Source organism: Colossoma macropomum, unplaced genomic scaffold, assembly GCF_904425465.1.
Source record: "Colossoma macropomum unplaced genomic scaffold, Colossoma_macropomum, whole genome shotgun sequence".
NCBI lineage: Eukaryota > Metazoa > Chordata > Actinopteri > Characiformes > Serrasalmidae > Colossoma > Colossoma macropomum.
Window position 1 is genome coordinate 31,179,857 of NW_023494786.1, and position 16,010 is coordinate 31,195,866.

The following is a 16,010-nucleotide window of genomic DNA, read 5'->3' on the forward strand; positions in this document are numbered from 1 at the left end:
TCAGATCTGGTGTAACTGAACATCAGACCAAACGGCCTCAGACAAAAATCTCTCAGACCAAACAGCATCAGACAAAAAGCACCGTCAGACAAAATTGCCTCAACCATTAGAAGAACCATCAGCCTCTTGTTTGTGGTAGACGTGCTGTGGAGAGAGGTGAGCCATATCTGATTTCATATACCCTCAAAACAGTTTGCAAATGTTATACTGGCTTTTATATTGAAAATACATCGTATTTTCTAACTTATATGAACCAGCAGGTGCACTGACCAAGCTTGCGTTTGGTCTGAGAGCTTTTTGTCTGAGGCCGTTTGGTCTGATGTTCAGTTACACCAGATCTGAGACATGATGGTGGTTTTCCCGAGACTCAAAGTCGTCTAGTCCAAGTAATGATGCCATTCTGTCTGACGCTGAGGTCTGAGGATGTCCTAAAATGTACACCGTATGCAAAAGTTTCAGTTTCAGAATGTTTTGATAACCACAGGGTGCGATTTCCAAAAATGCCATTTATTTTTCCCATGGAGAAAAACAGCTCAGAGCCGAGTTTGTAATATGGAGAAGACATCGTCTAGAGAACGACGACACGACTGCAGAGGTCTATTCTACACGGGGTAACAAAGGCAAAGCTTTCACGTGAAAGTGAGTGCAGTGTATCCTACTTATAAATGAGGCTGCAGGTCAGTAAGCCTGCAAATGCAGTTATGCTACACAATGTCAGTATTTATTCATTTCATACATTAGTAAGTCTAAATTGCCATTTATGCCATAAATAAGCGTTGAGTATCTTGGATGGATAATCAATAGGATTTCCCCTTTAGACAGAGGACAACAGGATTTAGGCAGGATGAACATGATGTTATTGTTTAAATACATTAGCAAATGAAAATAAAATTTATTTGTATTAAAGCACAATTTCACCTGATTTTCAGAATATCTGCATAATTCATTCAAAGAGATTGACGTGAAATTTATTTATAATGGTGATAGGAGCCATGTATACAACATAAACATAGCCACTTTATTTACTATCCAAAACAACTAGTCAACCTACATGAGTCTTCTAGGTTTTTATATGGAATATTGACGCTAAAACAGTGATGCACTTGGGGGGAAAAAAAGTTTTCATCTTACAGCTCCCTGCATGTACCTCTATGCCAAAAATGGATTTTTAAAAATATGTTTATGACCAAAATAGTTTGGCAAAACTATCGTAAAACTATGGGTGTGTCTCAAAACCTAGTGAGCTTTCTAAGTAGCCGCTGTCCACCTAGGCAGCTGTCTAAGTAGGCAGCGTTCCAACCGTCATCTGTCCTTATGAGATGCTCTAGTTAGACAGCAGTGACGTCGCCGCTTGTTCGCGCCCACTGCACGAGACCGGCGTTTACTGACCTCAGCTGTCAGAATCACATTTAGCCAACATGGATCTGCTCTGGCGGTTTATACAGCGATTTTAATTGTATTTGCTCTGAATGAAACAGCAAAATAGACAATAGTTGTGGTCAAACGCGGGAAAGTATAGGCTATTTGTGCACCTTTGTGACTAGAAAAAGATAAATAAACAGAAAATCAGAATAACTTACATTTGAAGATGACGTCGCTGCTTGGTGAAGCGCTTCTGCCCGCCATCTTCAAACAAAAGTTGCGCCGCGCTGCATCTCAGGATTGCCTCAGTGGCTGAGGAAACATCCGATGCTCTCTCGATATTGGGCCAAAATGAGAGACCTCAGTAGGCAGCATATTTGAGATATCTAAGAATTGGGACAGCCTTCTTGTCGGGAGCGCATATTGTGACGTAAAATGCTGTCTATGTAGAGCTCACTAGGTTTTGAGACACACCCTATGTCTTCGACATCAGGCAGAGTATTCATAACTATTTAATTGAATTTAATGTAACTTTAAGATGAATTAAGCTCTTCAGACGTCTGGTTCCCATCACCCCCAACGTATACCGAACAATTCTGACTCTGTAAGTTTCTCTAGAACGAGCATTTCACACTTGAAATGAGTTTGGTTACATCTTAACCATTTAATTATGCAGAAATTTTGAAATTTCAGTGGTATTCCCCTTTGACATATTCAAGTATGTGCATCTCAATCAGCAAAACTAAAAAAATCAGAAGTTGTGATTTGAGTAGTTCAGTTCAAGTGTTTATGCAAAGTTTATTATTAAAGTGCTGTCATTAACCTAAAACTACCTAAAATGAACCTATAAAAATGTGTATAAATATAATAAATAAGTTAAGACTATGCTGAAAATAAAACTAACCATTTCAAAAAAGAAGCTGAGAAGCATTCCTCTCCACAGCTTCATTCAGTCATATGAACATGCAGTGTGTCATTCTACCCTGTGTGTGACCACGGTCCAGTTTAGTGGACGCTCACCTACGGCTGGTCTCCAGATTAAAGCCAATCTGTGAAACTAGAGAGCCGTATCAGCCAATCTGGATCTCAGTCCACTCCAGAGTCTGGAGGATGTTTTAATCTGGACTCCTGGTGCAGAAAGCTCGAATGTGTTCCTGATCACTGACCAAAGCTGAAGGAGGTGGACTGGTCAGGACGCTTTGGGAAGCTTTAGGAAACCCCGTGGAAGAAGTGTTCGTCCGGCCGGAAGCCGTAGGCAGTGGCGGGACGCCCGTTTGACCCGTTGCTGAGGAGAGAGAATCACAGGAGGTGAAAAAGAGCCCTGATGATTTATCTGATCAGGCTGAAATAGTGACAGTACATGCCTACAGCCACTAGATGGCCCTGTTTGACTCGCTTCAGCAGCAGTGAGCAGGGGTGATGCTGATAAACCCTCGCCATGTCAGAAGGAGCTGAAATATAGTGCTTTAGTACATCTCTGACTTGTCTTGGTCTCGATAGTTTAAGGATCATCATTCCACCAATATAGTTCAAACAATATATACATATACATTTATACATATATATCTCCAAAATGGTAACTTTACAGGAAAAAGATAAAACCTACTTTACTTTTAATGTAAGTCAATGGAACCAGACTTTTTTCCCAAGTCATTTTGGGTCGTTTTTTTTGGTCCATCCTTCATGAAATTTACACACAATGTAAAGAGCAACAGGCATTTTCAAATTATGCCAAAACAAAAAGACAAAAATGGAGATACAAGGTTTTCCAGTAGTGACATTATATACATCATAACATTAAATCTACATTACATAACATACATAACATCACAAAATGTTATATAATGTTATTTAAACCCAAGGCATTAATAGAGACAGTAATAAATAATAAAAATAATAAATGACCTAAATATATACAATATATTTAGTACATATTGAAATATATACAATATAGCTTACTTTCTATTGTGTACTGTCTGTGCCCAACCATAACCCCTAAATTTACACTTGTGAAAATAATTCTTACATTTCAATGTTTTTTTGAAAATTTTTGTTTTCTTTCAAAGTGAAGTCGAAAGATTTCGGATTTATCATGAGTTTCATTTTTACAAAAACAAAACATACTTTATTCAAAATATGCCGTCCCATGTTTTCATGTCACTATAAAGAGGTTAGAGCAGGAAGTGAGACTGCATCCCTGACCCTCTTGGCCACATAGTGAGCAGTTAGATCCCATTATTTTTAAGAAAATATGTCTGAAAATCAGCGTGGAACAGTGTGCCAATACCGAAATACATAATTTTTGCAATTAAGTAAGTAAGTGAGTATGTTTTTGTGTTTTAATACAAATATGTTGATTTTATGTGTGAACAGCTGTTTAAAGCTGTGTTTGCTGGTCATGTCCTGGCTACGTTTCTGAGTTCTGTTCAAAATAAACTAAAACTGTCACTACCGAAACAGACATTACTTAAACCATCACTAGTGAAATCATAATAGAATTCAATAGCATTTCCACTCATTCTCAATCCTTCTCTCTCTCTCTGTCTCTCTCTCTCTCTCCTCTCTCTCTCTCTCTCTCTCTCTCTCTCTGACCCACAGCGTTTAAAATATGACTCGTTTGCTTTGCTCCTATGAGCTCACATGATAATGTGTTGTTTTTAGCCCCAAATCACTTCCAGTACTCAGTTACAGCTAAAGCACCTCCATCCCCCCCCCCTCGTCCTCTGCCGTCTGAAATACGTCTCTCTCCTGCTGCACTGCCAGCCTGTCAGGCTCAGTTTGAGCTTCAGGTCAGACAGATTCATGAACTGGGTACTGTCTGCAGCACAGGAGACTCAGAGCAGCACAAACCAACTGTAAAACGACCTAAACACGGACAAAGATGGTATAAAGATGATCGCTTACCTCCATCCTTTACCAGCTGCAACAAGCACACAACCTTAAAGCGATAGTTTGATAAAAAATCTAATTTGCAAACACTGTCCTCTTACACCACACGCAGTCTGAAGATATCTGCTTCTTTAGTTTTATCACTGTACTGGAAGCTTATAACGGCCCTATATTCCCAGGGTCCCATATTCCCTCGTTTAACTTTTCCAGAAATAAACTCTATGTTCCTATAGCCCCATGTTACAGCCCCAAGTTGCCTCAATCATGTTTCCTCAAGTTCTTCAGGAGAAGAATTTGCCCAGATGTCACTGTGACCTGATGCAAATGTCTTTTTGTCTGGTACTGAATATTTTAACACTATGACATTTGATTTGCCTAGTAAACTGCCCTAAACTATTCCTGTTGATGTACATTTGTTACTTTACTCTACTTCAACTTACTAGTTAGCTAGCTGCAGTCTACACAACAAAGACACTACACTCTGACTTCTCATAAAGGACTCGTATGGAAAGGTTTAGCCAACTAATTAGCTCACTGAGGCTAGCCTAGCAGAGAGCAAGAGCATTCCCATTGAAAATCTGCTTCTTTTTGCTTCCAGGACCAAACCACAACCTCAGGGACCCTTGCATAGGTTTTCTTCATGCATTATATTGAGGCACAATGTATCATATAAAGAGCTGAGCAAACCAAGGCCCTTGGAATATAGGACCCTTGGACTATACAGCCCTATGAACATTGGAAACATAGAGCCCTAAGAGCATAGTGGAAACACAGGGCCCTAGAAATATAGGGCCATGATAACAGCTGATCCCGGGAACACAAAGCCATATGAATATAGGGCCCTGGAAACATGGAGCTGTGAACAATGAGCCCTGGGAACATAGAGCTCTGAGAACATAGTGCCCTGGAAGGCTCTTGGAACATACAGCCCTAAGAGCATAGTGCCCTGGAAACATAGAGCCCTAGGAACATAGTGCCTTGGAAACATAGAGTCCTAAGAGCATAGTGCCCTGGAAACATAGAGCCCTAGGAACATAGTGCCTTGGAAACATAGAGCCCTAGGAACATAGTGCCCTGGAAACATAGGGCCCAAAGAATATAGTGCACTGGAAACATAGGGCCCTGGGAACATAGGGTCCTGAGTAAATATGACCCTGGAAACACAGAACCCTTGGAACATACAGCCCTAAGAATATAGTATCCAGGAAACACAGAGTCCTAAGAGCATAGTGCCCTGGAAATATAGAGCCCTAGGAAGATAGTGCCCTGGAGGCACAGGGCCACTGGAATGAAGTGCACTGGAAACATAGAGCCCTAAGAACCCACAGCCGTAGAAGCACAGAGCCCTAAAAACATAAGGCCCTAGAAACACAGAGCCCTAAGAACATATTGTCCTGGAAGCATATGGCCCTAGAAACATAAGTGTCCTGGAAACACAGAGCCCTGGGAACATAGAGCCCTAAAAACATAGGGCCCTGGAAACATAGAGCCCTAAGAACAGGGGGCCCTGGGAACATAGGGCCCAAAGAATATAGTGCACTGGAAACATAGGGCCCTGGGAACATAGGGTCCTGAGTAAATATGACCCTGGAAACACAGAACCCTTGGAACATACAGCCCTGAAAATATAGTATCCAGTAACCTAGAAACATAAGTGTCCTGGAAACACAGAGCCCTGGGAACATAGAGCCCTAAAAACACAGAGCCCTGGGAACATAGAGCCCTAAAAACACAGAGCCCTGGGAACATAGAGCCCTAAGAACAGGGGGCCCTGGGAACATACAGTACTATGAACATAGAGCCCACTGAAAATAAGACCCTGAGAACACCGAGCCCACTTTATGCCCACTTTCATTTATTTCGCTTTTATTTGTGTAAAGCACTTTGAACTGCCTTTGTGTATGAAGTGTGCTGTGTAAATAAACCTGCCCTGCCTCACTGTGACTGTTCCTAATCACTGCGTCAACTGTTCTGAGACCGATCCGTGCGGAGACGGACACAGAGTTCTTTGTAAGTACGCTTACGACAGTGCGCTCGGCGGTAGTTCATTTTCATTCAGTTCTTTTGTTGTTTGTAGTATTCTGACAGCTTTAGAGCTGAAACTAACAAACATTCCCATCATTGATTGATCTACTGACTATTACTCAATTAACTCAGTAATCGAACCATTCTGGATCCAGCTGTTTGCTCACGGTTCAGAATGAGAGGAGACAGCAGCTATTATTCTGAGTTACATCTGTGCTACAGGCAGTTTCTTCTTTTATGGTGCAACAAAACAACAGAAGAAATATCGTCCCATACACGGCCTGCATGGTACTGCAGTGATAATAACCATGTGTACTGATGTCATGTGGACATTACAAAACAGTATCATAACAGTAACAGATTGTATTAACATGAATTTGTCCAGAAGAGCTTTACAGAACATTAGTCAAAACACCCAACAGGAAATGCGTCAATGTAAATTCTCAGCACTGCAGTAACACTGATGTGGTGGTGGTGTGTTAGTGTGTGTTGCGCTGGTACAAGTGGATCAGACACAGCAGTGCTGCTGGAGTTTTAAACACCTCAGTGTCGCTGCTGGACTGAGAATAGTCCACCAACCAAAAATATCCAGCCAACAGCGTCCTGTGGGCAGCGTCCTGTGACCACTGATGAAGGACTACAGGATGACCAACACAAACTGTGCAGCAGCAGATGAGCTATCGTCTCTGACTTTACATCTACAAGGTGGACTGACAAGGTAGGAGTGTCTAATAGAGTGGACAGTGAGTGGACACAGGGTTTAAAAACTCCAGCAGCACTGCTGTGTGTGATCCACTCGTACCAGCGCAACACACACTAACACACCACCACCACGTCAGTGTTACTGCAGTGCTGAGAATGACCCACCACCCAAATAGTACCTGCTCTGTGAGGGTCCATGGGGGTCCTGACCACTGAAGAACAGAGTAAAAGGGGGCTAACAAAGTATGCAGAGAAACAGATGGACTACAGTCTGTAACTGTAGAACTACAAAGTGCACCTATATAGTAAGTGGAGCTGATAAAATGGACAATGAGTGTAGAAACAAGGAGGTGGTCATAATGTTATGCCTGATCGGTGTATATTACACATGTGTGAGAGGGTGAACAACATGGACAGGCTGCTGACTGGCCACAGCTGCTAAAGGAGAACCCTACACTGGACACTTGTGATATTTTAAACATCTGGTATTTTTACATAAATTGTTTTGACTGTATTGAGTTAAATAACCAATAATGCGGTGGGTCCACCAGACCACCGAGTATCAAACACATCAACACCACACAAGGGTTAAACTAGAAACTTAGTATTAATCTAAACCCCAACCTAAACTCATCTGGGTTAAACGGGATTTTATCCATCGTTCTCTAAACGCTGCCCAATTTTGCAGCAGCTGCTACACAAGAATGCATTTGTGGGTGGAGCCACGGAACCTCTCAGCAAAGATGATTACCTGATTGACGTTATTTGGCTAACTGACGAATCCCGCTTTGAGACATATCCCCAGGAATCTCGGCCAATTAAATCCAACGTGTCACCTGGCCGTCTGTGAGGGCTTCCAAACAGGCCAGTAAAAGAGGAGGGGGGTCACAGGGAGCCGGAGAGGGGGCAGAGGAGGTCTGGCTGGGGGCGCCTATAAAATGAGGTGCTTTAAAGCCCGTCCTGTTTTACTATTCTGAAGGGTAAGATTGCACAGGAAACGGGGCTGCGCTCCTTCATAAAGCTGCAGCTCTCTCTCTCCACTCGTTCTCTCCCCTAAAGTTGTTCTGCAGCTTTCCCGCTTTGATCTCCCGCTCCCGTCCCGTCTCTGGTTACACGGGTCTGCGTTTGGCTCTCTCGGATCAGCAGCAGCCCTCTTGCCCCCGTCTGCTGTGGGACTTTCAGACACCCCCCTCCTCACCTTCTTCAGAAGCTCTCTTCAGTTCTAGAACAGCTTTTTCCCCCCAAAGCTGTAGCGCTTATTAACCCTTACACTTGCACTTTAAACTTAAAGGGGAATTCCACCAATTTTTGAAAATTTCTGTATAATTACATGTTTGTAAACAGAGTCATTCAGAGTGGTTTGGTGTGAAACGCTCTGTTCTAGAGAAACTTAGAGTCAGAATTATTCACAATGGTGGTGATAGGAACCAGACGTCCACCTCTAAAAGCTCCCTCGCAGAAAGTTACTACATGAAATGGTTATGAATTCACTGACTGATGTCTGAGACACCATTTTATGATAGTTTTGAGAAGATTTTGGCCTAAAATGTATTTTTAATGATGGATAGGTAGATGCATGGTGTTGTGAGGCAGATGGTCTTCAGATTTATCACCATTTCACCATCATCAACATTCAATATAAAAACTCAGAAGGCTCACTGGTGGTTTTGGATAGTAAATAAAATGGCTATATTTGTGTTGTAGTCATGGCGACCCCAGGTTACTATTAGCTTCTTTACAATTAACCATTCCACATCAAACCACCCTAAATGATCAGTACATTATGCAGGAATTTTGAAAAATCAGTGGAATTCCCCTTTAACTGAACCTAGCAAACATGCCTTCCTGTACCGTAATGCTTATTTACCCAACTGTACACATGTTCATTCTTAAGAATGTTCATATGACTTTGTGACATACTGTATATAATAGTTATTACAGTATATGTCTCCTCAGACCTGCATATCATTGGTGTCCAAAGAAAAACTTTCATCTCCATTTTTGTTGATTTTCATTCTTTTACATCATTTAGACATGGCAGTTCTCCTTTACATTGTCTGAGAATTTCAGGATAATTGGACCAATAGAAATGCTCCAAAATTACTTAGAATAAAACCTCTTTACATTAACTTACATTAAAAGTTAAGGCGGTTTTTGTCCTCTCCTGTAAAGTTATATGTATAGGTACTTAAGCAATAGTGTGTTATCGCGAAACAACATGATTCTATATGTTCTATTGCTTTTATACTACAGTTAAATAAATAAAGTAAGAAATAAATAAATTGGGCCGTGAAACACGGCGTTTAATATGTTTTATAACATAACAGTGACAATTTATAACAGTGACAGTTTACTACCTTTAGTTTTGAGAGTGTAGCTTCGAGGCTAATGTAGCTAACAAGTAATGGAAGTTTATAGCCCACCAATTAGCACCGTGCAAACTGCGCACCTAAAGCACCAACACTAAAATTCTGTGGATTTATCAGCATTAACAGAATTCCTGCTGCTGAAGCACCGACTGTGTCTCCTTAAATGTTCAGGAATGTGATCATACTTCCAAAAGCCAAACGTTCCATTTATATGCCTTTTTCCACTTATTTTCAGAGTCTAAATGTATTTTTAATCAAGCGTTTTTTAAAAACCCCACTCGTTTATCTTTTTCCAGCATCCTGGACTCTTTAAAGGGCTCTGTATGATTTGTTAATGTTCAGTCCAGTCCATTTTTCTTGTTTGACCCTTTAGTAAAACACTGATTACCTGATTACTCGTCAAAATAATCAGCTGAAAAGTCATTTAATATAATCAATACAGACAGCCCTGCACCCCAGTATCAAACGCCAGATCAGATCAGCTTTTCACTGAACATCTGCCATCTGGACTGCGGGCCAAACCAACCCATCTCTCCTTTAAAGAGCTTTTGCTTACATACATCACTTCACACGAGTCTTAAATAAAGACGGAGAGAGTATTTGATTATTATTCTGACCTCTGTCACTCAGAGAGACGCTCTAATTAAACCCAATCACCCGAGAGCCCTAATTCCCCCCAGAAAAGCCTACACAGCACATCTGAGACGTATCGCCTTACAGTGAGGCACGGGAAAACAGCACAACGCCCCCATCAGGCCCGTCTGCGCAGACACCCGCCCAGCCAAAACAAACACAGGCATTCTTTACCTCCAACAACCAGCTCAGATCAAACTAACAGGAGTTACAGAACGTTTGGGATCATTTAGAATCAAATTAATAAATGAGGCCTGAATCTAAACATATACACTCTTAAAAACAATCATCCTTTATGGGTTCTATATAGAACTGTCAACACTTAAAGAACCCTTAGCATGATTAAAGGATTCTTTGTATGGTGAAATCATTCTTCAGATTGATGAAGAATGTGCTGTATATGCTTCTATATAGAACCTTTTTTTGAAAAGGGTTCTGTATAGCACCAAATGTGTTCTGCTTTTGTTATGATACAAGTTTGTTACAATAGAAGAACCTTTTTTGGCGCTGATAGAACCCTTCTCAAAAAGCTTCTACATAGAACCATCTAGAGCACCTCCTTCATCAGCCTGAAGAACCATTTTACGATGCAAAGAACTTTTTAATCACGCAAAGGTTCTTTGAGTGTCACGGCTCTATAGAACCCTTTTGAAACAGGTTCTGTATAGCACCAAAAAGGGTTCTGCTATTGTTACGATACAAGTTTGTTACAAAAGAATGACCCTTTTTGGTGCTATATAGAACCCTTCTCAAAAAGGTTCTATATAGAGCCATCTAGAGCATTTTCTTCATCAATCTGAAGAACTGTTTTACGATGCAAAGAACCTTTTAATCATGCAAAGGGTTCTTTGCGTGTACACAGTTCTATATAGAAACTTCATGAAACGGGTTCTGTGTAGCACCAAAAAGGGTTCTGCTATTGTTATGATACAAGCTTGTTACAAGGGAGGAGCCCTTTCTGGTGCTATACAGAACCATTTTCCAAAAGGTTCTACATAGAGCCATCTAGAGTATTTTCTTCACCAATCTAAAGAACTATTTTACGATGCAAAGAACCTTTTAATCACGCAAAGGGTTCTTTGAGTGTTCATGGTTGTATATAGATCCATTTACTTTACTAAAGAACCCTCAAAGAACCATGTTTTTTAAGAGTGTATATACTGTAATTATATACATAATTTTAATTATATATATATTTATGCATGCTGCAAAAAAACATTACAATACTCAGTACTCAGTGTACTCAGTGGCTGTTTTGCCTGGAAATTAAGTAAATCGGTGGTCTCAGACGTACTGCGAAGTACTAGATATATTGCTACACATTGCAATACAATGCTGTGATTGGTCAGGATATTTACAGCACATTGACACTGTGATCGGTTCTATGGCTAATTGTCACACAATATCAGTATCGCAAAGGCCAACATCATGATAACGATTAAGAAACATCATATTCTATAGTCCTATTGCGCACAACACCCTCTTAAAAATGATGGTTCTTCAAGGGTTCTTTAATAAAGAACATGGTCCTATTCACAACCATAAACACTCAAAGAAACCTTTGCATGATTACAGCGTTCTCTGCATTGTGAAAGCGTTCTTCAGAATGTGCTGTAGATGGTTCTATATAGAACCTTTTGGAAAAAGGGTTCTATACAGCACCAAAAAGCACGTTCTACTATTGTTACAAGCTTGACATCGCAACAAAGGAAAAACTCTTTTTGTTGCTATATAGAACCATCTTGAGCACATTCTTCATCAAGCAATTTCACAATGCTAAGAACCCTTTAAGCATGCAGATGGTTCTTTGAGTGCTTACGGTTCTATACAGAACCATCTTATCTACTAAACAACCCTTGAAGAACCATCATTTTTAAGTGTGTACATAATACAAACTATACAAACAATTCACAATGTGGTTCTTTTTATATCTGTAGATTTCGGTGGGGACAAAACTAAACTAAACCACAATGGGTTAATATAATGATGGAGATCCTATAAAAAGCCTTATTTTCCTGAGACAGTAGAAATGTGATGTAAAGTACTGTCTAGTTTAAACGAATTAAACAGGGCTTCAGTAACAGGGAGCTTGTTTAAAATGCTGAGGCGTGACTCTCACGAAAAGAGGTGCTCACTCACCAGCCGTTAAAGTCTCCGTTCTGAGAGTGGAACTGACTGTAGGGGTCCGGGCTCAGGCCAGCTTCAGGAGGCATCCCATCTGCAGCCCCCCAACACAGAAACACAGACACGCACACATATAAACACAACAGAGAGAGAGAACAAACAAACATGAGAGACAGAAACCCAGCAGAGCCACTTCCTCTCCACAGCTCGTCCATTCATCTTCCTGACAACAAGTCACCAAGGACAACACCGCAGGAATGTACTTTACACAACTGAGCTCATTTCAATGTTTCATAACTAAAAATTACATAAAAGACTGAATTATCACATCAGCTACATATTCCAAATATTCCACTTTCCAGATGCCCTTATGATGTATTATATTAGGTTAAGCTAGATGCCCAATATACATTACATGTGTTGTGTTCTATGTAAAAATGCTTATCTGTATTGTTCCTGTCAAATAAACAAATAACATAATATAAAAACAAGTGTTTTCATTTTGGACTCTCTTAAATCTAATGGAAATCAAATGATGTCAGAAAATGTCTTCAAAAAGAGTTTCTGTATATAGAAAAAAGGCTGTATACATACATATATATATATATATATATATATAATATATATATATAATAATTTTAAAGAATTTATTTTTGCAATTAGTGATTTTGTGCTTGTAAAAATCACCACATTAAATTCCATCTATATCACATCTGATTCAACACAATGAGGAGCTGCTGATCAGCCAAATCAGCATTGGATGATAACTACATATAATACTGGGCTTCCTCGAGGAGAGGCTGAGAAATCGTTAAACAAACACATCGACCTACATTAAAAATATTGTTTCATTAATACAATTATTAGAATTGTTTTTTTCTGAGCAAACAAAAACATAGTGACCAGATAAATAACTTCCGAGATCTAATTTTCTCAGATGCCTAAAGCTTTTGCACAGTATGAATGAAAATGGAAACAATATATTAACATGAGACAATCCTTATTTTTGTATTTAGCACTTCCTTAATGGCTTTGTCTATATAGGCCTACAACAATAAATACATATACACCGGTCAGGCATAACATTATGAGCACCTCCCTGTTTCTACGCTCATTGTCCATTTTATCAGCTCCACTTACTATATAGGTGCACTTTGTAGTTCTACAGTTACAGACTGTAGTCCATCTGTTTCTCTGTATACTTTGTTAGCCCCCTTTTACCCTGTTCTTCAGTGGTCAGGACCCCCATGGACCCTCACAGAGCAGGTACTATTTGGGTGGTGGATCATTCTCAGCACTGCAGTAACACTGACGTGGTGGTGGTGTGTTAGTGTGTGTTGCGCTGGTGCGAGTGGATCAGACACAGCAGTGCTGCTGGAGTTTTTAAACACTGTGTCCACTCACTGTCCACTCTATTAGACACTCCTACCTTGTCGGTCCACCTTGTAGATGTAAAGTCAGAGACGACAGCTCATCTGCTGCTGCACAGCTTGTGTTGGTCAACCTCTAGTCCTTCATCAGTGGTCACAGGACGCTGCCCACAGGACGCTGTTGGCTGGATATTTTTGGTTGGTGGACTATTCACAGTCCAGCAGTGACACTGAGGTGTTTAAAAACTCCAGCAGCACTGCTGTGTCTGATCCACTCAGACCAGCACAACACACACTAACACACCACCACCACATCAGTGTCACTGCAGTGCTGAGAATGATCCATCACCCAAATAGTACCTGCTCTGTGAGGGTCCATGGGGGTCCTGACCACTGAAGAACAGGGTAACAAAGTATGCAGAGAAACAGATGGACTACAGTCTGTAACTGTAGAACTACAAAGTGCACCTATATAGTAAGTGGAGCTGATAAAATGGACAATGAGCGTAGAAACAAGGAGGTGGTCATAATGTTATGCCTGATTGGTGTATTGCTGTGATTGGTCAGGATGCTTACAGCACAGAGTTTTTACACTGTGATTGGTTATTTGGCTAACTGGCATACTTTTAACTTGGCAAACAATATCAGTATCGCAAAGACAATATTATGTTAATGATTAAGAAACATCATATTCTGGAAAGTGAGAATTGTAATCTGTTTTTTACAGGTATTTTAGGTAGTTCAGGATGGAGTAGTTTCTGAGCTCTGCACACATGTGTGTGTTGTGATTGGCTGTTCAGCACACTGGTTAACATTAGACACAGCTTCTGACAATACACTGCTGTCAGTCTAATCACATTACTCTGGTGCTGTGCTGTTTAATGTAATTTAATCGGTTCTGTCATCACAGCCCTTAAAGAAATGGGTTTGTGAAAAATCTAATTTGCACAATTTTTCACTTTCAACAGATGCAGTCGATCAGCCAAGGCATGTTTGGTGTCCAAATTTTGCTTCTGTAGTTCAGACCTGCAGCTATGCAGCCTAACAGGGCTAACAAACACCAGAAGTCAATAGTCACCCAAATGTTTTGCATGAATAAATCTCCAAATGCGCTCAAACCGCATCCAGGTCTTCATTAAGGTGGTGCAGACTTGTTGATGTGGTTTAAGACGTACTATGATTTACTGTGAGCGAATTTCCAACAAACAAAATTCCACTGTGTAGATGAACACGGCATGAAGACGAGAGGTGTTGTGCTGCAGTGTTCAGATACATGATAAAGTTTTGCTCATTTTCATAGACCATAGTAAGTCATACTGTGTCCTAAACACATTGACAAGTCAGTGCAATCTTAATGTAAACTTAGATGTGTGCACTTCCGTGCATTTGGGGCTTTATTTATGGAAAACCTTTCGGTGACTATTGACTTCTAGTGTTTGTTAGCCAAATTACCATTGTAGCACCAGTTTTAAAACTAAAAAAGCAAAATTAGTCAGTGAAAATTGTTGTGTAAGATAATTATGGACATATACATCACAAGAATGACAAAAAATCTGATTAAATGTGCAGCCCTGATACATACGGAGCACATATACTTTTACTGTGACCTGACAAAAAGAGAGAGAGAGAGAGAGAGACTGGATATCCATTGCTAACCAGTACTGTAGAAGAGGTCAGCTTGCTCTAGGCCATCGGGGTCATCTCCATAGAGATAGGGTTCAGCCTCGTCCATCTGCCGGCTCTCCACCATCTCCAGCCACTGAGAGTTGTGCCAGCGGAACTTTTCACTCTGAATCTTACGTCCCCACTCTTCATCATACTCCTGAATACAAACACACACACACACACACACACACACACACACACACACACACACACACATACATAAACACATAATGTGTCAGAACATGCTAATTTCTTTGAATTCAGCTACTTTAAGGTGCACACCCCGCTGACACAGCCATGCACACACAGCTTGTGTAATCCCCAAAGAAGAGCACAGAATAAAACTGGACGCTCTGGAGCAGCAGCACATCAGCCTAAGGTCACCAGGCCCAAAGCCGAGTGTGGGCTAGAGGGCTATTAACCCCCCCAGCATTGGGCTGTGGAGCAGTGGAACTGTGTTCTCTGAAGTGATGGAGCTCCATCCGATAGCTTTGGGATGAGTGGGAGTGATCCAGAACTGACCATCCAACATCAGACCTGACCTCACTAAAGCTCAATCAGATCCTCACAGCAATGTTCCAAAATCTAGGAGCCTTCTCAGAAGAGGATAAACTCTGTATTAACAACCCTGATATCAGGAGAAACACTGGATCAGTCGGATCAGTTAGGCTACGTTCACACAGCAGGTAAAAGCGGCCTAAATCTGATTTTCTTACCAAATCTGATTTTTTTGTTTGGTTGTTTACAGTATCTTTTAAATGTGATCTGTATGCGACATCAGTCTGAACAGATCAGCTCCTAAACTGACCCGCATGAGAGAAAAAGAGCAGAGCTTCACGCTGCTTCACGGCTCATCCAGAGGTAAACAACC

General features: G+C 40.7%; 1 protein-coding gene across 1 annotated transcript in view; it reads right to left on the bottom strand.

Annotated features, from left to right (window-relative positions):
* Positions 1–1,211: 1,211 nt before the first annotated feature.
* kifap3b (kinesin-associated protein 3b) overlaps positions 1,212–16,010 on the bottom strand; it is a 54,916-nt gene continuing 40,117 nt past the window's right edge. The window contains exons 18-20 of the mRNA XM_036565326.1: positions 15,131–15,296; positions 12,120–12,198; positions 1,212–2,647 (exon numbers count right to left, since the gene is read on the bottom strand). Coding sequence (XP_036421219.1) covers positions 2,572–2,647; positions 12,120–12,198; positions 15,131–15,296 — 321 coding nt within the window. The 3' untranslated portion in view covers positions 1,212–2,571. The remainder of the gene's footprint in view (positions 2,648–12,119; positions 12,199–15,130; positions 15,297–16,010) is intronic.